Below are 23,072 nucleotides of genomic sequence, written 5' to 3'. Positions count from 1 at the left end.
CTGGGATCAAGAAAAAATAAAGGAAAATGAAAAATAAGGCTGGAATTTGGAAAATGAAACATTGAACAGGAACATAAGTAGATAACCTTTACTTAAAGTTCAAGACCCTCAAACTATTTTACCTACATCACTGTTTTTCTAAGATGTCTATCAGAAAATCTCTCCATTTATTTAGAACAAATGATAAGAAGGATATAAATCTCAGTCTACTTTACAAATCTATGAGTTTATCTGAATTGTTCATCAGAGAAGGTACTGAGAAAACTGTTATTTTTCCCCAAAAATAACACACCTTTTTCATCATTGCTGTCTAGAAGATATTGAAAGGTGTTATGAACCCAGCAGTTATAAATATAATACTATAAATCCTGCATATATGCTTGAAAAGAGCTCAATTCAGCTTATTACCAAATAGGCATGCAAAGAATGACAACTTTAAGAGAACAATTGTGGTGATTATTACTTTTTCGTAATGTTTATTGAAATTTAAAAATACTAAGATGATAAACTAACACAAACGAAGAAAATACAGAGGAAGAGAAAAAAAGGAAGAAAAATGTGTAAAAGAATAAAAGGAATATACTATATATGTATATATAAATTACTTCCTCTTTGTCAAGTACAAATATTTTCATAACTAATAGTTCAAGGGTTGATTTTCAGTCAGTCAAGGCAATACATAAAGGGTAGTTTTGTCCCTGTATCTATTTTTATTAGTAATTTTAAGATGGCACACTGCCCTCTCTAAATCCTGATTACTCATCAGCTATGAATTGCTCCTGGGTCCAACCTACACAGTAACTTAAAATAGAGGAAGCTAACTTAATTTACCAGACTGTTACTAGTAACGGTCCCTGACTTGTAGGCTAGAAGGTGTGACCATGAAACGGTCAATGGCTCTCACGGGACGAACAGTTTCGATTCCCCTTATGATGCCTCCTCCCCCACATCCCCCACTGCAGCTCCCTCCCATTGTTGTGTATGGCAGATTGGCATCTGGCGAAGCATGGCTGGCGCAACAGCATGGCAATCCTGACAGTTGTGCTATGGCCATTCTTAGAGCAGTTACAGATGTTGTTTTTCAAATGAATCAGAAACTAGTATGATTCTGATGGAGGCAGGAGTTTGTGTTTGCCAACTCTCTTACTGGCTTAAGCTTTAATTTTCCAGTGGTTCACTGTCTCCATTAATTCTCCTTGCTGGCTTTTTATCAAGGTGGAAAAATTTCAACTGACCGTTGTTATTGTGGGCTTTCTATCTCTTTTTTAATTGATGTATTTATTGTCTGTGGAGTTTCTCAGTCATCCAGGTCATGGCTGTCCCAAAGGTGCTTTTTCAAGAGGCAATTGGACTTCCTTGTTTTTCTTTGAAGACATTTCAGTTCTCATCCAAGAAGCCTTTACAGCTCTGCCTGGGTGGTGGGGAATGGAAGGATTCATGCTTCATGCAGACAGCTGGTCATTTGCATTCTTTTAGAGAGTCACTGAAGCCCCCTGGAAGTTTATCTGTGTTGTCAGGGTCACCTGAGTAGTGCAATTGGGTGTGAAGCCTTCTTAAAATTGCTGAAAGGACTGTTGTAGACTGAAGATAGATGATGTCATATCCCTCCCTCTCTGTTGAGAGAGGGCTGTTCAGTTTTGACATAGATGGCCTCTTTGACCTCTCTTTCAAACCATCGGTCCTCTCTGTCTAAAATGTGGATTTTTCTGTCTTTGAAAGAGTGACCTTTGTGTTTTAAATGCAGATGGACTGCTGAATCTGGTCCTGATGGGTTTTGTTCTCCTACGTTGTTCCATGTGTTTATGAAGTGGTTGTTTTGTTTCGCCAATGTATAAATCTGCACATGGCTCACTGCATTGTACTGCATATAACACATTGCTCAGTTTGTGTCTGGGTGTTTTATCCTTGTGGTGGACAAGCTTCTGCCTTAGTGCATTCTTGGGTTTAAAGTATGCACGTATGTTGTGTTGGCTGAAGATTCTCTTGAGCTTTTCAGATACTCCTGCAACATATGGAATGATAACATTGCTTTCTTTATTGTTCTCTTCTTTGTCTGTTACGAAGGAGCTCCTGCTGGGTCTTTTTGGGGATTTGATGAAGGACACTTAGGATAGCCACAACATTCTCAGGGCTTTGTTAATGTGTTTTAGGGTTTTTTTCTTTCCCATTTTTGCTGGTAGGGAAGTCTTCAGTTTGGTGGTCTAGTCTTCTGATAACTCCCATTTTGTGCTCCAGTGAGAGGTGAGAATGGAAATGTAAATGATCTATGTTTGTGTGTGTGTGTATGGGAGGTTTCTGTAAGCTTCAGTGTTAAGACTTCTGTCTTCCTTGATGTGTACTGCACAGTCCAGGACGGTTAGACTATTTTCCTTAACATCATCCCATGTGAATTTGATTTATCTGTCCATAGAGTTGATATGTTTGGTGAACGCTTCCAATTCCTGGGTTTTGATCTTGACCCAAGTGTCATCCAAATACCTATACTGGTGAATTTCTGTGAAGGAGTTTAGGGCTTAGGTTTCTATCTCTTCCATGTAGAGATTGGCCACGAGGGGGACATGGGTGTACTCATGGCGCAGCTGTGTTTTTGTCTGTAGAAACCTTTATTGTATTTAAAATAGGTAGTGGTCAGGCAGAGGTTCAGCATGGCAGATACGTGTGCTCTGGGCTGAGTTGGTTCTGTCACCTAAAGTGCTGTCTTAATCGCAGTTGTTTCTTCACTACCGTGACAGCTTCTGTTGTTGGAATGCAGGTGAAGAGGAAAGTCACATCATAGGAAACCATGGTGTCATCTGGGTCCAGTTTTAGTTTCCAAACCTTGCTGGCAAAGTCCTGTGAATTGTTGATGTGATGGGTGGTGTTGCCAACTAGAGGAGTTAATAAGGTGGTTCGATGTTTTGCAGTGTTGTAGGTGACAGAGCTGATGCTGCTGACAATTGGTCTGAATGGTGTTCCCTCTTTGTGGATTTTGGGGAATCTATATATGCATGGGGTGGCTTCCCCAGGGTAAAGACGGTAGTGTTGTGGCTTGTCAATGGCATTGTCCTTCAGTAGTTGTCGCAAGAAATCAATGACCTCTTTCTTGTAACTGCTGGTGGGATCTCTGTCAGCAATCTCATACTAGCAGTGTCCTTCCGAAGACTGATCACCTTGGCCTTGAGGTCATCTGTTCAGGATGACTGTGATGTATTTACTCAACTTCTATAACCACCCAACTCAACCAGGTGACTCTGGGCGGCTTACAATTGTTGAGTGCTTGTTAGATCTGAAGCCCTCTTCTCTCCCTCCCTCCCTCTCTCTCTGCCTCAAAAAAACAACAACAAAAAAACCCTTCCTGTAAAATAGAATGACTGTCTCTCTGGAAGGAACTCCCTGCCCGTTACTTCCAAGGGCTAAATTTGAAAGAGGGTTCATTATTCTTTCAAGCTAAATCATTTTAGAACTCCAGCTCATAATCTCAAACAACACCATTCAATATAAGTTGCAGGGCAGCAGGCTTAGGAAGATTGTCGTAAGTTGCCCACATATCTTTTATGGGTTTTCCAGGAGGCAGATGGTTAATCACTGTGCATGAGGTTGCTATAGCTAGGCCTTTGGTTTGTTTTGACAAACCGCCTTCTCTGGCTCAAAACTCATGTGATATTTTTTTTCATGCTCTTCTCTCAGATTTGAATGGTAAGGTTTTGGTTTGCATGCTGTTTTGGAAATTTTGTGATTTACTCAATAAAACATGATGAAATAAACCATTGCCAATTTTATTCAGTGAAATAAGAGTCTTTTTCTCTCTCCAGGATTCTATTAACCATGTAAGGGGGCATTTCAAAACAGCAAGCTTAAGTAACTGGCAAAATGGGGCTGCTTGTTTAATTAGGTATTGAATGAAAAATGCAGTCACTGTTTATTTTGCATTTGTTGTTTAGACCTCCAAAGCATCATAATTTTGTGCCAGTCACTTTCTCTCAGCCCAAGTCACCTCACTGTGTTGTTGCTCTGGGGAGGATAAGAAGAGGAAGGAGTATTGTGTGTGTTTGCTGCTCTGAATCATTTATAAACATAATTAAGGCAGGATATAAAATAAATCAATTCTTCTGAGGCAATAAATACAAATTCTTCCAGATTGCACAAACAAACAAGCAGAATGCTTTGTTACTGCAACTAAGGCTTCTGTTAAGTAAGATTTCTTTTTTTTGTAATAGCTTCTATTTTTATGCTATAGTTGGTGTATCAATTTGAGATTAGAATTTAAAGTACTTGTGTCCGTTTGCATTTTCTGAAACAGACACTTTGCCTTTATGCAGATGTGTAAGTATAATAAATGTGGGACTATGCAAATGCAGGCATATCTTTCCAAATGTACATTCAAAGATATCTTCTCCTTGTAGATAATTAATTTCTCATTAATACTATTCCTTTTGCAACTTTTTTTTGCATTTCCTTCTATCTGAGGCTTTCCTAAACCACCATGCTCCCTTCAGGATACTTGGCAATGCTTCAGCATCGTATTAGGAAATATTTCCCTTGCCTAATGAGGCATCTGTTGTTCTCCTTAGTTCTAGATTGGTTCTCTCCTTGATTACTTTCCATCCATTGTTTCTTGTCCTGCCTTCAGGTGCTTTGGAGAACAGGTTGCCCTCCTATTGTTTGTGGCAGCCCCTCAAATATTGGAACACTGCTCTCATGTCACCCCTAGTCCTTCTTTTTATTAAACTACATATGCCCAATTCCTGCAACTGATCTTCGTAGGTTTTAGCCTCCAGTCCCCTAATCAACTTTGTTGCTCTTCTCTGCTCTTTTTCTAGAGTCTCAACATCTTTTTTTTATACAATGGTGATCAGAAATGGATGCAATATATTCCACGTGTGGATTTACCAAGACATTATAAAGTGGTACTAACATTTCACATGGTGTTGATTCTATTCCTCTGTTAATGCAGCCAAGGCCTGTGTTGGCTTTTTTGGCAGCTGTAGCACACTGCTGGCTCTCATTTAAGTGATAGTCTACTAAGACTAATGTTGATTTATTGAATTGAATAAATCTGTTTGAATTATTCATACATGCTTGGAATTCTATCTGTAGTAAGAGTCATCATCTATGACAGCTTTAGGATTTTTTATCCATTTTTCTTCTATGGAGCCTTCCAAACTCAGGGTCTGGTCTACCACAATGCTCTGGGCATTCAAGGTAGATAATAGTTAATACTCTTTCTCACAGTGCATAAATTTAGCAGGATAAAATATGGGTGGCTGTGATGTAGACAAAGTTATGTGAGGGGTGAAATTATTAAAGACTGCTGGTTATGAGAATAATATATTACCGAGCGTTGGCTGCTTGTGGGCAATTGGAAAAGCATTTTTTATTTATCTAGCCAGGCTGTTTCTTGTATTCTTTTCAAAACTGTGTTACAATTAAATTCAAATTAGATGATGGTTAACTTAGTAATAATTTGTCTTCATAATATACATATACATACGTATATGTATAGATACACACACACACACACACACACATATACTAGTTTTTGATGTAATATTGTTCTGTTTAATTTTCTTAATCATGTTGGCAACTTGTTCTATTAACAGCGTTTCTTTCAGTTACTAGTAGAAAGCCAATAAGATTTTGCTGCGAATAGTAATGAAAAATGGTTAATGGTGCCATTATGTCTGAATGTATGTGAAAAAGAAGAAGAGAATGATGACCTGATGAATGATGGTGTTTTGTTAACTGAAAATTATCAGGTTGTCAAGATGCATTCAAGCATGAATATGATAAGTGCTCCTCCTTAACTTAGAGATGGCTGTAATTTTAGCCTTTCTGCTTTTGAAAATAGATGGTTGCTGAACAGATCTATTCAGTATCTATTTCAGTCTATGCATCACAGCTCCTTTTTTACAAACGGAAGTTTAGAATCGTTTAGAATCATTTTCAATTGTTCTACGAGTTTAAATGATGTGTAGGTTATTTAATTTTTTTTAAAGAAAAAAAGCTGGACAACAAGCTTTTACAGATGCTGTAAGGAGAATTGTGCTTCTCTGCCTTTTGCTCCCCCTCCCCCCCCTGCAGTCACATGATCACAATCTGGGTGCTTGGCAACCTGTTCGGACTTCTGATCAGTTGCCAAGCACCCCATGATACTGTGATCGCCATTTGCAATTTTCTCTGCCGGCTTCCAAAGAAAGTCAGAAGGGAAACTGGCAGGGAAGATTGCAAGCTGCAGCTGACTGCCTCCCTCTCATCTTTGGGGATTGGCTGAAAGAGCTGCTTGCCAATTCCTTTGCTGGGGTTACTCCATGCAACGGGGAGAGATGATATCCTTTGACAGGTAGCTCTTTCAGCCATCCCCTAGAAATGAGAGGGAGCCAAAATGCAAGCAGAGAGTAGAGAGACAGTGTAATAAGGTACTTATTGGGTGCCTCAGATGGATGGGGGGAGACCCGAAGAGGCCCGATGAGGCTGTGCGCAAATGTCTCTCCTTTAGGGGCTGAAAATCCTCCTTGGATTTCAGCACGGAGGATTTCCAGCTTCAAAGTTGAGCCTCCCAGGCAGTATCTTCCCAGGCATCCTGCACTACTTCCCTGAGACTCCATTCACTCGATCACTTAATGACTGCAACCAGGAATGCTAGGATTGCAGTTGTTGAGTGAAGGTGTTACTCTTAACCATTTTGCGCAACAATCAAGATTTAGGCCTTAAGATTTAGATCGTAAGATGAAAACTGTATCCATAGGCATGCCTCTATGTTTCTCTGTGAAAGGCATTTGAGTTTGCTGAAGAAAAACATTGGTATGTGCAGATGGGAAATCAATTTTACAAGTGGGTTAGCTTATTTGACAGTCAACTACATCTTGATATATATCTTTTTGCTCTGGTCTTGCTTGTGGGGATGGGGGTGTGATGGTGAGTATGACTTTTGACCAACCAAGAAGTGACAAAGACATAAGTTATCAGGAGGAGAACCTCCTCTTATGCGAACAGGCACAACTGATGTGCAAGATGGATTTGTACAAAAGTCCTAATGAGCAGGGGTGCCACCTGATCTCCAACCATAAGTCCAGAAGGATTCCCAAACTGTACTTTTCTGACGAAGTGCAATCCTACCAGACTCAGTCATGGAAAATCTCTGGGATCAGGGAGCTGTAAAACCCAGCTATTCAGTCTTGCTGTGGTTGAGTCAAAGTCTTCCCCAGCCAGATTCCCATAGCCTCCAGGCACTGTAAACTACCATGGCATCAACTGGGCAGCTGAGAACAGAAAGCTACAGCTGCTTAATTCATTCCATGCAAATAGAAAATTGGTGCCAGAAGCTTATGTAGATATTAAAATAGATAAGTCAGTCCCTAAATTATTTAACAATCCAGGGATCTAGGGCCAGACCTCTCCCTTTTTACCAACACCGAGTAGAGCTGTCCTTGGAGGAAGAAGTTACAATCACCACCTGGAACATAATATGACCTGTTCCATCCTATTTCGCACTCATCAAGCGGTTATAGTGAGATGTTATTCTATGGGATTCAAACCTTTACTGGGAATTGAACTCATGTATGCGATTATTTTTCAGGAGCTAACCAAGTCCTGGTCCTCTGTGATTCCCAGAAGAGATATATATATAGAATCTGTGAGAATGGCATCTGTAATCCACCTTTACATAAGCTCTCAAAACAGAGAGAAATTCCATAGAATAACATCTGGCTACCCATGTCTAACAAGGTGAAAAATAGGGTGATTCCAGTCATATAGTACCAATCTAACTGAAAGCACCACACAGGATATAGATCAGGGGTGTCAAACTGCCGGCCTGCAGGCCGGATGCATCATAGCGAAACCGCGCCCACCCCATTGCTGGCAATGGCAAAAAATCCCCGATACATCACGACATGTCATGTGACGTTGCAAATTTGACACCCCTAATATAGATCACGTAAAATAGAGAAAGATCCCCTCTGCTCCAAAGAGAAAAGGTAGACTTCATGTAAAATCCTATACATGGAGTATGACCATGTAACATCCTCCATTAGCCAGTTGGAACACAAGAGTAGAACTTAGAATCCCAACAAACCTTTCACAACCTCAGGACTAACTGACTTGAGTTTTTCCAAGATGGCCAAGCACAAACTATGTCTCAGTCAACTACATGAGACCTGCATAGACAGAAGCCAATTCTGAGCAAATCCCAATGTACATGTAGCCCTTATATAACAATTGCTTTAGATAGCAAACTTTCACAAATATGATGGTAATAATGGTAATAAAAAAATAAATTTGCTGACTAATGCACGCATTTACAACAACAAAAGCCTTCAGTGTAAAACTGATTAAGGTCTGGTGAGTTTCAGGCAGCAGCTTCCAGCTGGTGAGAACATTGTCACCAGGGTCACTTGCAGCTTGTATTTTTTTTGCACTGAGGAGAAAAGCAGCTCAAGAAGAGATCGCTTGTTTAAGCATCTCTCCACCCTGTGCGTGGACAAAAAAAAAAAGGGGGGGGGAAGGAAATGGATCCAGCATAGGCCACTGCTTGAGAAAACTTTATCTGAATGAGTTCTCTACAACAGAGGTCTCCAGCCTTTTGGGCACTAGGGACCAGTCCCATGGAGAGAGGTTTTTCCAGGGATTGGGGAGAGCGTGGTTTTGTGTGCTGCCTGCATCCCACACATGGGGCTTTGCTTGTTTCTACGGCCTGGTTGCTGGCATGCTGCGGCCTAGTACCGGTCCACGGACCAGGGGTTGGGGACCCCTGCTCTACAACAATCAGCAAGCTTCACATCATCTCTCTTTGTCATACGTTTCACTCAGTGATCCTGTCACTTGGTGGCAATTGCAGTCACAAAACAAGGACTACCTGTATCCAACAAAAGCCTAGAAAATTCCTTACGGTGGTCGTGCAAGGGTCCCTTCTCCAGGCCCTGCCTTACCTAGAAGGGACGTACTCGCTCTAAACAAATATCCTGTCTGTTCCAAACAGAAAGGGTAGACTTCATATAAAATCCTATACATGGAGCATAAAAGTGTACCATCCTGATATGTTAAGAATTATGGGATTTTAAATTAATGTTTGCTTTTGTGTGGCCAAGAAGAGTTCTTAGAGCAGTTTTTAAATAACATATGCATATAAGGAGAACTAAAAGTAGTTAATTTTTTACTTAACTCTGTTGTTTACACCAACCATGAACATGCTAAAATCTCAGTAACAAATTCAGAATTGTTGTCAGATATCAACCTTGCTCTGTTACTTTTCCATATAGAGAGATGTTTGGGTGTTTTAAATGTATGTTAGAAAGGGGCAAACAGGTTCAAAGCACCTATTTGCCCAGAAAATTTTCGATATGAGGTAATTGAAACATTACAAACTTAGCCACTGTTCCTAATTACACTGAATAGGTGAGGCCAAGTAGCTCATAGGATTTTGCAGGGGAAGAGATGGGGACTGTCCAGGAGTTTTAATTAATTAATTAATTAATTAATTAATTAATTAATTTGCTATCCATTTATTTGAAAAACAAAAAAACAAATTCCCAGCAGAAATAATCTAATTATGGAATGTTAGACTTAGGGAATTTGTCTTCTAAACTAGTGTGAAGAATGAGACTTCCATAATGCTGAGCTTCAAGAAACATACTGTACCAGAATGTTGATCAAATCCATCATTGGACTAGTTTTCAGTAATAGACAAATTAACCAGTGATCTTCAGCTCTTAAATCAGCATAAATAGTACAACTTCATAAAAAGGGGATAAATTTTTGTTAATCTCTTTTCCTTTTCCATCCATCATCACAGGTTCAATCTTGTCATCAAGTTCTAGCTATGCATTACACGCTAAACTAAAATAGAATGCTACATGCAGACTTGACACAAGAACTACTGTTTAAAACTGAAATAGCTGTTGTATTGAGGCTAGAGCAATTATACCAAATTATCTTTCAGTCATCCTTCCTGAAACAATGTAATTGTTATTTCTTGCTATAAAAACTAGCTATAGTTGCTTGCAAACAATGACACACTCAGACCTCCAAAAAATCTCTCTGAATTTCTTTGACTGTTACTTACAGTTAGTCATGCATAGATCAACAATAATAAATATCCCTTTGTCTCCAGAAAGGACCTTCAGATGGGTCTGACCGAGTGAAGAAAGGTGGATCCTATATGTGCCATAAGGTAATGATAAAAAGCCTACATTATTTGCTTGATAGTATCTGCAGTTTTTATTTGTGTATCCACGAAAAGCTAATACAAAATAAATTGTGAATATTTGAAGACAGAAGCCTATTGGAAGTGGTACGTCAAATAGAAATAACTCGATGAATAAGCAAGGTCTAGTTGGGAGTTTATTTGAGCTGAGATAAAATGTCAATTGTCCTCTAATTTTAGCTTGATGGCAATTTAGCTGTCACACCTTCTTAAGACAACAATGAACTTGGCAATCTTCTTTTTGCTTCAGCAACCAACCTGTAAAACTGCTAGCTTGTGGGTTTAGAGTTTTTAAAGAACATCAAAGTGCCTTTTTGAGACAAAGAAAAAACATTATGGCCATCACAAATATAACAAACATTGGACCACAAGCTAATTTTCGGTGGAGCTCTAGGGTTGCAGACTGATTTTTCATCTAGTTTTTGTCTCCAGGGCTTTCCATTACTCAGTCCAGGGATGCTATTCTTCTTAGATTTCCAGAATCATTACTGTGTGATATAAAAGATGAAGGCAGATACTGCAAGAGCAATATAATTGAATGGCATCTTAGTGGTCCCTGCTTTGGGTCACAGCTAACAGCATGTTAAAATCAATTTAGCCTAAGAGAAAATGAAGAAGCTAAGCTCTGCTTTCATTTTGCTATCTGTTATTGAATACTACTCTGATTTTTCTCCACAATAACCCTATGGAATTGGCAGGATAGAAAAATGGTGACTGCTCCAAAGTCATTCCAGTGAGTTCTATCGCTGAGGATCAATTTGGCTCTTCACATCCCTACTACCTTTAGCCACAAACAATTAGAATAATAGGATCTCAGGCAACCCATGTAGAATTCTTTAGAACTGAACTAGCCATTCAGCCCTTTGGAGGCTTCATTTAATTGAGGCCCCAAAGCTGCATCTTTGGCAGTCACAAGATTGTCACAAACATTTTGCTTGCTTGCTTGTTGTAGTAGATTTAGAAAGATGTCCGCTTATACTCTGGGCAACTTACAAAGTTGAAAAGAAAAAAAAAGAAAAAACAATAGCAATAGCACTTAGACTTATATACCGCTTCACAGTGCTTTACAGCCGTCTCTAAGTGGTTTACAGAGTCAGCATATTGCCCTCCCCCCAACAGTCTGGGTCCTCATTTTACCAACCTCAGAAGGATGGAGTCAATCTTGAGCCAGTGAGTCTCGAACTGACGAATTGCTGGCAGCCAGGAGTCAGCAGAAGTAGCCTGCCGTACTGCATTCTAACCACTGCGCCACCACATCACCAATATATATGCTTGAATAAAAATAATCACCAAACCAGCAAAAAAAGCAAAACAAAAAACATACTATACAAAATTTGTCTGGGGCTCAACAAACAATCTTATTCCAGATCTGGAAATTTTATTTATTTTATTTTAATTCCATTTTTCTCCGAAGACTCAGGGCGGCTTACAAGCTTAGTAAAACCATGTTTTAAAATCTTGTAGGACTCTTATAGAGTCAGAGGCAGATGAATTTCCAGGCAATGTATTTAATTGTTTGAGTGAATTTGGAGCATCTCACTCTACCTGATCCTATGAGACAGGCTGGAACCAATGGAGACAGGCAGTCCCTCAGATAACTAGGCTCTTTGCCATGAAGGGCTTTATAGATGACAATCAGTAATGGTAGATTCCAGAGGGCCTACAAGGGCAGTCTGGTAGTACATGTTGCAGTAGTCCAGTTGTTAGATGACTAGGGCATCTGAAGGACTCTTCCCTCCCCAGGCCAGGAAGGGGTACAACTTGAGCACAGGATGAACTGTGCAAAGGTTTGCTCATTATAGTTGCCATCTGTCCCTCCAACAGTTCCTGCCAAATTGTAATTTTTAAAATGACGTAAGGGAAAATGAATCAAAAATATGACAGGTAATCATTTTAATTGCATTTAATTACATTAAATTGGTTTCAGTGAAAATGATGCATCTCTTTAAAATATAATTCAAATTGAATCTAGTCCAATTGTTGTCCTGGCCTTGCCCTTTTCTTTGTCTTGCTCATTTCTTGGGCTGCAGCCCTCACGCCTCCCTCAAAGGGCACACACATCTCCCATGGTGCACAAAAGGGAAAGAATTGCACTGAAGGCAGTTCCTCTTATAGTGTATTTATCAGCATATAGAAAGTCGTGAAAGTGTTGCCTAAAAAGAGAACACTTTGAAAATTGGGGATAAATCTATTTTGAAAGTATTTACTCTTAGCACTAAGAAACTGATTTAAAAAATGTCCTAAACAAATTTTATAAATGGGAAGGTATCCATGTGCCTATTCACCCATTTGGCTAATTCCCCATGCAATGATTGCCAAAGTTTTTGAAAAATCCCATGCAAAGCAAAATAATGTTCCCTGATAATTTATTCTAATTAAAAATAATGTACTTTTTCTTCTGTAGTGTTTAAAAAACTTATTTAATAATCATTTAAAAAACCTGCGTAAAAGAGCTGCCATTTTCTACTCTGAGATCAAATATTCTACTTGATCTTATTTGGAGGTGAAATTAATGTCACACATTAATTAGCAGATTTGATTAAATTAACAGGAAAATTTTTTTCTTTAGAGATAAGTAATATGGCCCATTTTAGTCTATAATATACAAGATAAATTTTCTTTATTAAGGCTGCTAAAAGTTCCTGCTACTTTCAAAACTTGAAAGCATAGTTAAATAGTACATAATATTTATGAGAAATGATTGGTCCCCAGTCTCCGCCATTTTGAGTGCATAGACATAATAAAGCTAAATACAAATCAAAGATAGTCAATATTTCTTATCTGCATTACAATTATGTGAATCATTTTTCCTTAAATATAAAAAGGAAAATCCGTGAATCTTTTCCCTGTTTTTTTAGTTGTAATAAGTTCCTGCAATTTGCTCTTTTTACTATACTATTTTATCAGAAAAGCACAAATACATAAATTTTGTTAGAATTTTTTTTAAAAAAAGGTTTTGATCATATTCTAATTTATTTTATATAACACTTTAAGAACAGTTGATGAGAGATAAAGTAAAACTTCTAAATTCAGAGTTATTAAATGCTGGCTTATTTTTGTTATGTTGCCTGCCAGCAAATGCTTATTGTGAAAATAGAACCTCAGTCAGACAAACTGTGGCAAAGTATTATTTAAGGAAACATTTATACAAAAAAATCATTTTGTGCTGTACAAATGTATGTATTTCATATTTGCATTAAAATGTTCTGCTTAAGAGAAGCAGGCTGTCATTGTTCTGATAGATGAGACTAGCAAAGCAGAAGTCCAAGGCAAGAGGTTTCTTTAAAAAACATATTTATTGGCTGCATAGTATTGGTATGATGAAAAGCCATTTCCGCTTCATTTTTGGATTCCACAGTCATCATACAAACACAATATTCCTTTTTCTCTGAAGTTTCCTATATTTTCACCAACCCCAAATATGCAGCCATTTGAAATTCTCTCTTGAGAATTGAAAAAAGAAACCCAAATGTATGAAATGCAAAATTATATAAATTTAAAGCTACATTTTTCTTTATGTTTATATGACATAAGATTAAATTATTTTATTGGGACAAGTATTGGGTATAAGCATAGGTTTTCTTTGTCAAAATGATGTTATAAAAGATACAAATATTACACAGAAGAACATATATAAAGTGTTGTTTTTTTTTTGCTGATTGTGCCCATTATTTATAACTTCACTGCAATAGAGAAATGTATCATATATAAAAAAAATAACAAAAATAACTTGTGATTCATTACAGGCAAATTTCTGGTAAGCCATATCAGAAACCTTACATTTCTTTGGGGGAAAAGAATGGCACAAGAAGGTATACTTTGGGAACCTTTAAAATCTAAATTATAAAAATTCAAAAAATGTGTACGCAGTGTAGGATAGTACAGCACTTTTTAGATAAAGTTCACATATGAATTTTAATATGTAAACTTGTAAATAATAAGTAATAAATGTCTACCCACTGAAATAGATACATACATACACACACATACATACATACATACACACACACATACATATACACTAAAACTTTATGTCCCTAGGCAACACTCAAATCAGAAGTTTTTTGACACTGCAAACAGTTTGTATTCCTGGCACCAGGAAAAATTCCTGGCAAAGAGCATATTGGAGCTGTGACTAGGGGGGCCTTTACCCAGGTTCGCCTGGTGCGCCAGTTGCGACCCTATCTGGACCGGGATGCCTTACATACAGTCACTTATGCTCGTGACCTCTCGTCTGGACTACTGTAATGCTCTCTACATGGGGCTGCCCTTGAAGTCCACTCAGAGGCTTCAACTGGTGCAGAATGCAGCCGTGCGAGTTGTACTGGGAGTTTCCCGATACTCCCATGTTACACCTTTGCTCCACGAGCTGCATTGGCTGCCGGTTGCCCTCCGGGTGAAATTCAAGGTGTTGGTAATGACTTACAAAGCCCTACATGGCATGGGTCCGGATTACCTATGGCAACACCTGCGGCCGGCGTCAACTTCCCTCCGTCCAGTGCGCTCCCACAGAGAGGGCCTCCTCAGGGTGCCTCCGATGAAAGAATGCCGATTGGTGGCCCCCAGGGGGAGGGCGTTCTCTGTGGGCGCGCCAGACCTGTGGAACCGCTTGCCGGTTGAGCTCCGGATGGCCCCCGACCTTCGCTCCTTCCGGCGCGATCTAAAAACGTATTTATTTGAGCAATCTGACCTGGTCTGATGGGTTAGGGTTGGGGTTTCAATATGTTTTTTGTATTCTGTTTTTTATATTTATTGCCCTGTACAGTGCCCTGAGTCCTTCGGGAGAAGGGCGGTATAAAAATATAATAAATAAATAAATAAATAAATAAATAAATAAATAAATAAATAAATAAAATATATAGCTAGTCCCTATAAAAAGCTGCTGTTTTAAGAAGCAATGATTCCGTATGATTCATTAGCCCAATAACCCCAGGATTATGATTAACTTGGAGATTGGAGGCCTTAAGAATGGAGACAGAATACATTTCTCTATCATTTTTTTCATCTCAGTATATCACCACTAATATACTCCCTGTCTGGCATAGACACTGTGACACTTCACTGTGACAAGACACTGAAATCACTATGGCAACAAAGATCTTCTTATTTGCCTACAGCTGCAATTCTCGAATAACAAAGTGGTTTCTTTTTCCAAGGAAACTAAAGTGGTTACTGGGAGGGCACGAGGAGTCATGGAATAAAATTAAAAGAAGTGTTTAAAAAGTGGGGAGGAAGTTAAAAAGAAATTAACCTGTATTTTCCAACTGGTAAGAATCAAATTATCTTTGGCTGCCACCTGTTTCTGTCACGATGGGAAGCACCATTCTGGAGACCTCTTCCTGTTCAGTGAAATCTAGAAAGAAAATGACTCCCTTCAAAGACTAACAGTCCTCCTGGCAGCTATTGCATTGCCATCTTGGCAAAGCTGCTATGATACGTTTCATCCATGGGAACACTTGTGATAATCCACTCATTCTCCTTCCTAGTCCTATTGCTATAGATATAGATGTGCAGCCCGAAGCCAAAATACGCCTGACAGCTCAGCTTCCAATCTGGGGTTCCGCTGCGCTGCTGACAGTCTGCCAGACTACTTAAAGTGACAAAGCTTGACAGCTCGGGAGGACAGAGAGATCTCACCAGGTTTTGCAAAAAAAAAAAGGATGCAGCCCGAAGATTCTACATTTGTCTTGCCAAAACAGAAGACTCTGGAAATTCTGAGTATTTCAGCCAGCAGCTTTTGTTTTCTTTGATCCCCGGTTTGTAAAGAACCTAGGTTGCATTTCCATTTAATGCGCGTAATGTGAAATACATTTGCAGTGGCGTAGCGTGGGGGGTGCAGGGGGGGCCAGCCGCACCGGGCGCAACATTTGGGGGGGGCGCGCTCGCACTGAGCTGCTCAGGGAGCCCCAAGGGCTGCACAGATTTGGCTTGGCTCCGCTCTCGAGCTGCTCTTTCTTGCAAAGCGAAATGAGTCCGGCAGGTGAGATGGGCGGCCACATAAACTGAATAAAATAAATAGAAGCGGCCAACTCTCCGCCCAGGCTCAGGCCAACCGCAAGCGCCCCGCAGGCGCCCTGGCAGGTTTGGCCGAGTGAAGACGGACCCGCTGGCCGGCCGGCCTAGTTTCGTGCGCATGCGTGGCTTTATTTAGCGGGGCTCATGTGCGAGCTTGAATGCAGCGGCTCTTGCAGGTCGGAGCCCCGCCCAGCCACCCTCGAGAGGGACCCGGAAGCATCCCGCATGCGCGCGACTCTTCTTGGAAAGTCTACGCCGCTGCGGGGCGCGTCTTTTCAGCAGTGCCGTGACGTCACCGCCCGCCCGCCCCTCTATTTCCGCTTCCGGTTGCCTTGCCCCGGGTGCTGACAACCCACGCTACGCCACTGTACATTTGATTATTGAACTACTTTAAATTTAAATGAAGAACTAAATCATATCAGTCATGGTTTTGTGTTTTTAACAAAAGACATTACTATCATTCAAATGATAGATCAATTTACAGAAGTAATTAAGTATATTATATTTAATTTAATAATATATCTAATTAAGATGGAATAGCACACAGTGGTTGTAGGGAGAGAAAAAAAAACACAATTACTGTGATCCAAAGAAATTTCAAAGCTGTTTGTAATCATATTTGCAACATATTTATGTTGCAACTGTCTTTCTTGTTCCATTGGTTTCAGTGGGTTTTCAATCCAATTTATGTTCAAGATCAGTAATTTTAAAAATAAGCCATTATCCTGTTTTCTGTAATAAAGGTAAAGGTAAAGGTTCCCCCGCACATGCGTGCTAGTCGTTTCCGACTCTAGGGGCCGGTGCTCATCTCCGTTTCATAGCTGAAGAGCCAGTGCTTGTCCGAGGACGTCTCCGTGGTCATGTGGCCGGCATGACTAGACGCCAAAGGCGCACGGAACGCTGTTACCTTCCCACCGTAGTGGTCCCTATTTTTCTACTTGCATTTTTACGTGCTTTCGAACTGCTAGGTGGGCAGAAGCTGGGACGAGTAACAGGCGCTCACTCTGCTACGCGGCACTCGGGATTCGACCCGCCAAACTGCCGACCTTCCGATCAACAAGTTCAGCGTCCTAACCCACTGAGCCACCGCGTCCCTGTTTTCTGTAATATACTGATGTAATTTATGTTTGAATTAGTATGATTTATTTTTGCTTTTCATGAAGATTATTTTTTGATAATTAATAATTTGTTCGGCAGCTATAGGAGAAAACGTTCCTGATCCAAGTCTTTACAGATAACTTCCAAGGACCTCCATTTTTCATGCCTCAGTATCCAAATTTTGAGGGTCACCTTTTCTTGCCCCCCTCCCCACTGAAAGACTTCCATGGGGCAAATATTTACAGTAAGTGTTGTTTTTTTATAGGCAACTGCCTCCTGTGGGCACCTGGAATGTATGTGGGGCAGCAAAAAAGCTCCCTCTTCACAAGGATTAAGATTTGTATTAGATGGCCTCCATTTTTCTCTTTTAATCAGATTATAGGGCCCAAACAGTTGAACCTTATCTCCTTCCCTACCAGAAATAATAGAAAATAAATGATTTTTATTTAACATAAAATAAATCTGCAGGACAGGCTGCCTGCAAAATAGCCAGCACCTGGGCTGCTGTTGCCCTGCCCCTTTAAGGCCTCTCCCTAGATAGCCCGGCAACTTGTGGCTATAAAAGCTGAGCAGAGAGTCAGCTAGTGCCAATATTGGTATGAGAGGGTGACCTGGTTTGTGTTTGAGGAATTGCGGACGTCTGAAGCAGCCTATGGCAAATAGAAGAGTTACTGTTCCTCAGAAGTAGAGCTCACAAAGAAAAGTAATGGAAGAACTGGAGTTGTATAGAATTGGGGGAAAGTGGTAGAATAAACAGGTAGTACTAGCTTTGAGTGCCTGGGTGTGTGTTGCCTAGAGCAGGGGTCTCCAACCTTGGCATCTTTAAGACTTGTGGACTTCAACTCTTAGAATTCTGAAAATTGAAGTCCACAAGTCTTCCAGTTGCCAAGGTTGAGGACCCCTGGCCTAGAGGCCTGTGGTTGTGCTGGCTCTCTGGAGTTTTGGAGGCCACTGACATGGGAAATAAATCCTTGGGGAATAAGGAAGTTGTACCAGGAGGCTAGATGTGTATGTAAAAGGAAAGGGACAGCAACCCTGGTGTGGCTTGCCTATACCTGCCACCTTGATTCGATTAGTTCCAATAGTCATGATGCTCTGGAGCTAAATCCCAGGCTCAATCAGGAAATAGACTCTTCAAATCTTTGCTTCTCCGAAAACTTCCAGTGAACAACCTCTGGGGACAAGTTACTTCTGACTCCTTGTCACTGAATCCCATCTTGTCTCTCTCATTGGCAGAGGACAGTTATTTTAGGGTCCTCTATGCTGCAGGTGTCTCATTCCATACAATGGATTTTTATTTTTTTACCAGCTGATGTAAGGAAAAATGTATTCCCACCCCCTAAATGGCTCCTTTTAACTACAGTGTGTGATTCTGTATTGAAAGAACTTGCGGGTTATAAATGGAAATAGCTGCCAATAACTTTTCAAGGAAACACTATGACAATCCTGAGATAAATTATCTGTATTATGCAAATATGGAAAATGTGCATAAAGGTAGACATTTCAGGTTATATTTGAATGACTTTTTCTTACACCCCTTATTAGGGAAGTGTGCTGTTGACATTTTTCAGCAGACCCTTGTAGAGCTGTGGGAGATAGCTAATAAAATTTTGGAACACTTTGGCTAAATGTGGTTACTTGAAAGGACATATAAAACATTGGATGACAAAATGAAGCAAGCAGTATGTATAGTAAATAATATGATGCAGCCCAAATCCTGGCTTAATGTTTTGAGAACTTTCAGCAAATGCTGCTTTCAAACTTTTCTCCATTTCCTTGAGGACATAATGAATATGTTTTTTAACATATTTAAAATAGAATAATAGAGTTGGAAGGGACCTTGGAGGTCATCTAGTCCAACCCCCAGTTCAAGTAGGAGAGTCTACCATTTCAGACAACTGGTTGCCAGTCTGTTCTGGAAAGCCTCCGGTGATAGGGCGCTCACAACTTGTGAAGGCAAGCTGTTCCACTGGTTAGTTGTTCTCACCATTCTGAAATTTTTCCTTAGTTCTAGGTTGCTTCTCTTCCATCCATTAGTTCTTGTCCTGCCTTCAGGTGTTTTGGAAAATAGTTTGCCCCCCTCATCTTCGACTAGGACTAGGAACACACGCTAGAAACATATAGACCAGTGATGGCGAACCTTTTAGAGACCGAGTGCCCAAACTGCAACCCAAAACCCACTTATGTATCATCGGGTGCCAGGTGGGTGTGGCCCATTGGGTGGGTGTGGCCAATTGGGTTGGTGTGGCTGCAACGGTAACAGCAGACTGGGTGGGACTAAAAAGTTCAATCAATCAATTCCAACTTTGCAAGAACTTTTTTTCCCTGTGAGAAGTTGAAATTGATTGATTGAACCTTTTTTCCTGTTTTTGCACTCGGCAGAGGCCTAAAGCAAAAAGGTTTTATAAAACCCAGCTGAAGGTCTAGGACTGGGGCGACGGCTCATGTGCCCACAGAGAGGGCTCTGCGTGCCCCCCCTGTGGCACCCGTGCCATAGGTTCGCCACCACGGATATAGACAAAGAGCCATTTAGCCTTTCCCTAGAGAAAAACATCTATATAATTCTTTCATTGAATACAACTTTTGAACTTTACTTTTTAAGAAGCTCTCTCCAGTTACCTACCTTTTCAGATTGTAACATTTTTCTACACCACAAAACAAAAGGTATTTTGAGCTGGGAGAAAATGAATACTAGAAAGCGTTAATATTGTGAACTGTGTAGATGTATTTGTCTCATAGCTCTTGACAGATAAAGAGTTTAGGTAACCTTCTTGGCACCAAAAGGAAAATTTCTGTTTCAAGTATGTAGGAAGTCCTTTGGGAAATACTACAAATTGCCAACTTATAGGCTGTTAACTTTCCAGTGTTTCCAGGGAAGCTTTCATTTTATACAATTTAACAAATTTACTTATTTTCCAAACTCCTCCCTTAACACTTGGGGGGCAGTTTGGTGTATAGCTAGTTCTCGTGTTATAACGGCACTTGAGATTTCCATTGCTAAGCAATATGGTCATAAAGCATGATGTCATATGATTGCTTCACTTAGCAACAATAATCCTAGCAGTGGTAGCTGCTGTCATATCTCCATGACTATGTGGGTCTTTAAGTGGGAAGAGACGGGAGTCCCATGCAAGCAAGCCAGTGAGTGAAACCTATTGTGTGTGTGTGAAGGGGGGGAACGCTAGGTGCCATAGGAGAGTGAGTCCTGCAGGGGGATGCTAGAGAGCACAAGCGGGCCCCAGGGCACATGGACAGCAGCAGCAGGCTAGTCAAATTTGGGCTGATCCCAGGAATGCTGGGACAGCCAGAATTTTTGAGGACTAGTCTTTAACTCCATTATTTTCACTGCCATCATGATACTAAGCAGTTTTGAACAAATGAACGTAACCAGTGGTGGCATTCAGCCAGTTCGGCAAAACCGGTAGCTAATTTTTTTGTTGCCCAGGCCCAGAATGGACTTTTGGAAGCAGCATCCACACAGAGAACCGGTTGTTTACATATTTGAATCCCACCACTGAATGTAACCCATTTGAGCTAATGGCTGCTCCACTCCCTCAACTGCACATTCTTCCACTCTGCTGTCTCTGACAACACAAGCCATCCTTCAACACACACTCAGGCGCTTATCCCTGTTTTCCTTTTATAATTGAAAACTAGGTATGGTGCAGTGCTCTTCAGGCTGCCTTAAAGGGAAGAAAACAAAGGGAAGGAAAAGCTCACACTGGCCCTGCAAAGCTTTTGAGAAACTGACTTGAATATAAGAAGCTTAAATGATGCCTCCTATGGGCAGATTCATAGAGCCATTCCTGAACATGGATCACTTTTGATGCTGGAATTTCAAGTTAGGAATGAATGAGAGTGGATGTTTGCCCTATTCCTCCAATAGATTTTTGTAAAATTCTAGTGAATACCAGAGCTACTTGAAGCTCTCTAATTATCTGAAAGTAAACATTTGTCAGGAATAACAACTGGCCCACTGAAGGCTTCTCATTTAATTATGTGGTGAACTTTCTGTCTTTTAATTCATCAAAATGAAACCAATCTATTCATTAATGTTTCCACATTAAAAAATATGTACTCTAACTGCTTGGCCTTTGAATACAGGCCCATTAGAAGCTCTGTGTAATTTGTGTAATTCTTAACTGCCTGCTCATCCAAAAATTTTTTGATGGGAACTAAGTAAATTACAACTTCTCCTACAAAATCTGTATTAGTTTATGTCACAAGTAATCAGAATCTTAATGCAGAAAGGATATTATGCTCTTTGAAGCAGCAATGAGCTCTCATGTTGTATGCCAAGGGCTAGTGTTTTTTGTCCTGATGTTTCACCAACAGCTGTGGTTGACATCTTCTGTTATTATTATAATACAAATATTGTGGTTTTTCTTTGCACTGTGAAGTTATTATCAAAGCATTCTTCTTCTCCTATCTCAGGATACTGCAGGGAAGAGAAGGTTTTACAAAAACAACTGAAATGCCGCAATTTCAGTTATTTACATTGTTCATCTGTATATCTGAAACCTGCTTAAATTTGTAGCTTTAACTGATATTTCTGTTGACTGACACTAAGCTACGTGTGAAATAGGAGAAGAAACATAGACAGCTAATGCTGCACATCTATATGCAAATGAATGTCTGACTGAAAAAAAAAAACAATCCTCCCATCCCAATTTTTAGAGTTGAAAAATTGTAAGGTTTCAGGACGTGAGTGTGAGACATAGTACTGGTAGTATGGCATTTCTGCAGATTGTAAAATCTTTCATCGCTACCGAAAGATCAGATTGGGAACAAATCCCCCTGGAGGAAATCTCTGTGTGGTCATATAATGATGGCATATAATAATCAATTAGAAGTCTTCATATTGTTCCCCGTCCAGTTCACGTCTGAATTTGGGATATCTAGATTTGAACAGCAGTCAACTGAACAGCAGCAGATCCTTGCTGTACTTGCCATAGTGGGGAACATCCATTTGTTTCAACCCATCCAGCAAGAAGAGCTGACCATTTTCCCATCCAGTTATGTTCCACTATTAAACTACTCGCAGCACTGAAAACTTTCCCCCCCCCCCCGGTATACAATTTACTTAAATTTGCTTTCCTGAAACTTAGCTGTTATTGTCTTTGACACCAGCTGGCATGGTACAAAACCAATACCAACTGTAAGCAATCCCTCTGATACATAATAAGTGACATCATGCTGCTTTTCTTCCTCCTCCTCTATAAGAGTTCCTCTCTCAGTAGTTCCATTTTATGTGAATCCTCCCTTCAATTAATTGGAATCGAGCACAGTACTGGAGAATGTGGCCTGTCTCTAGTGCAATAATGGAATTGCTCTTTCAGTAATTTGGAGATAATAGTTCTTCCGTGTAGCATCAGACTGCGGCCACACCACATGGCTCGTTCATATTCAGCCTGCAATGTTTGCATTGCTAGTTAATCAATATCTACACAACAGTAAATACTGTACCACATATATCTCATATTATGAACCATTAAGAATAAATGCTGACTTTTTATCAGCCTAGGCCAGGGGTGTCAAACTCAATTTCATTGAGGGCCGCATCAGCATTGCGGTTGCCCTCAGGGGGCCGGGTGGGTATGGCCTTGGTGGGCGTGGCCTACTGGGTGGGCGTGGCTAGAGTGCATACGGCCTACTGGGTGGGCATGGCCAGCTCTACATCGTTCGCATCAAGGGTGCCTATGGCGGCCTGGGCAGGAGTGGGACAGATATGAGGGTCTCTGGCAGAAGGAGGGTCTCTGGGCCAGGGCCAAGGCAGTGG

The 23,072-nt window shown here is 40.3% G+C and overlaps 1 protein-coding gene across 1 annotated transcript in view; it reads left to right on the top strand.

Moving 5' to 3' along the window:
- The window catches only part of SUMF1 (sulfatase modifying factor 1), a gene marked incomplete at its 5' end in the record, with an annotated part of 73,844 nt that extends 57,875 nt beyond the window's left edge, over window positions 1-15,969 (top strand). Inside the window, 2 exons of the mRNA XM_083354086.1 lie at window positions 10,088-10,147; window positions 15,667-15,969. Of these exons, the coding sequence (XP_083210212.1) occupies window positions 10,088-10,147; window positions 15,667-15,780 (174 nt within the window). The 3' untranslated portion in view covers window positions 15,781-15,969. The remainder of the gene's footprint in view (window positions 1-10,087; window positions 10,148-15,666) is intronic.
- Window positions 15,970-23,072: the final 7,103 nt, after the last annotated feature.

This window comes from Vipera ursinii (assembly GCF_947247035.1).
Source record: "Vipera ursinii genome assembly, chromosome: 2".
NCBI lineage: Eukaryota > Metazoa > Chordata > Lepidosauria > Squamata > Viperidae > Vipera > Vipera ursinii.
This window is presented reverse-complemented; position numbering and strand designations above follow the sequence as displayed.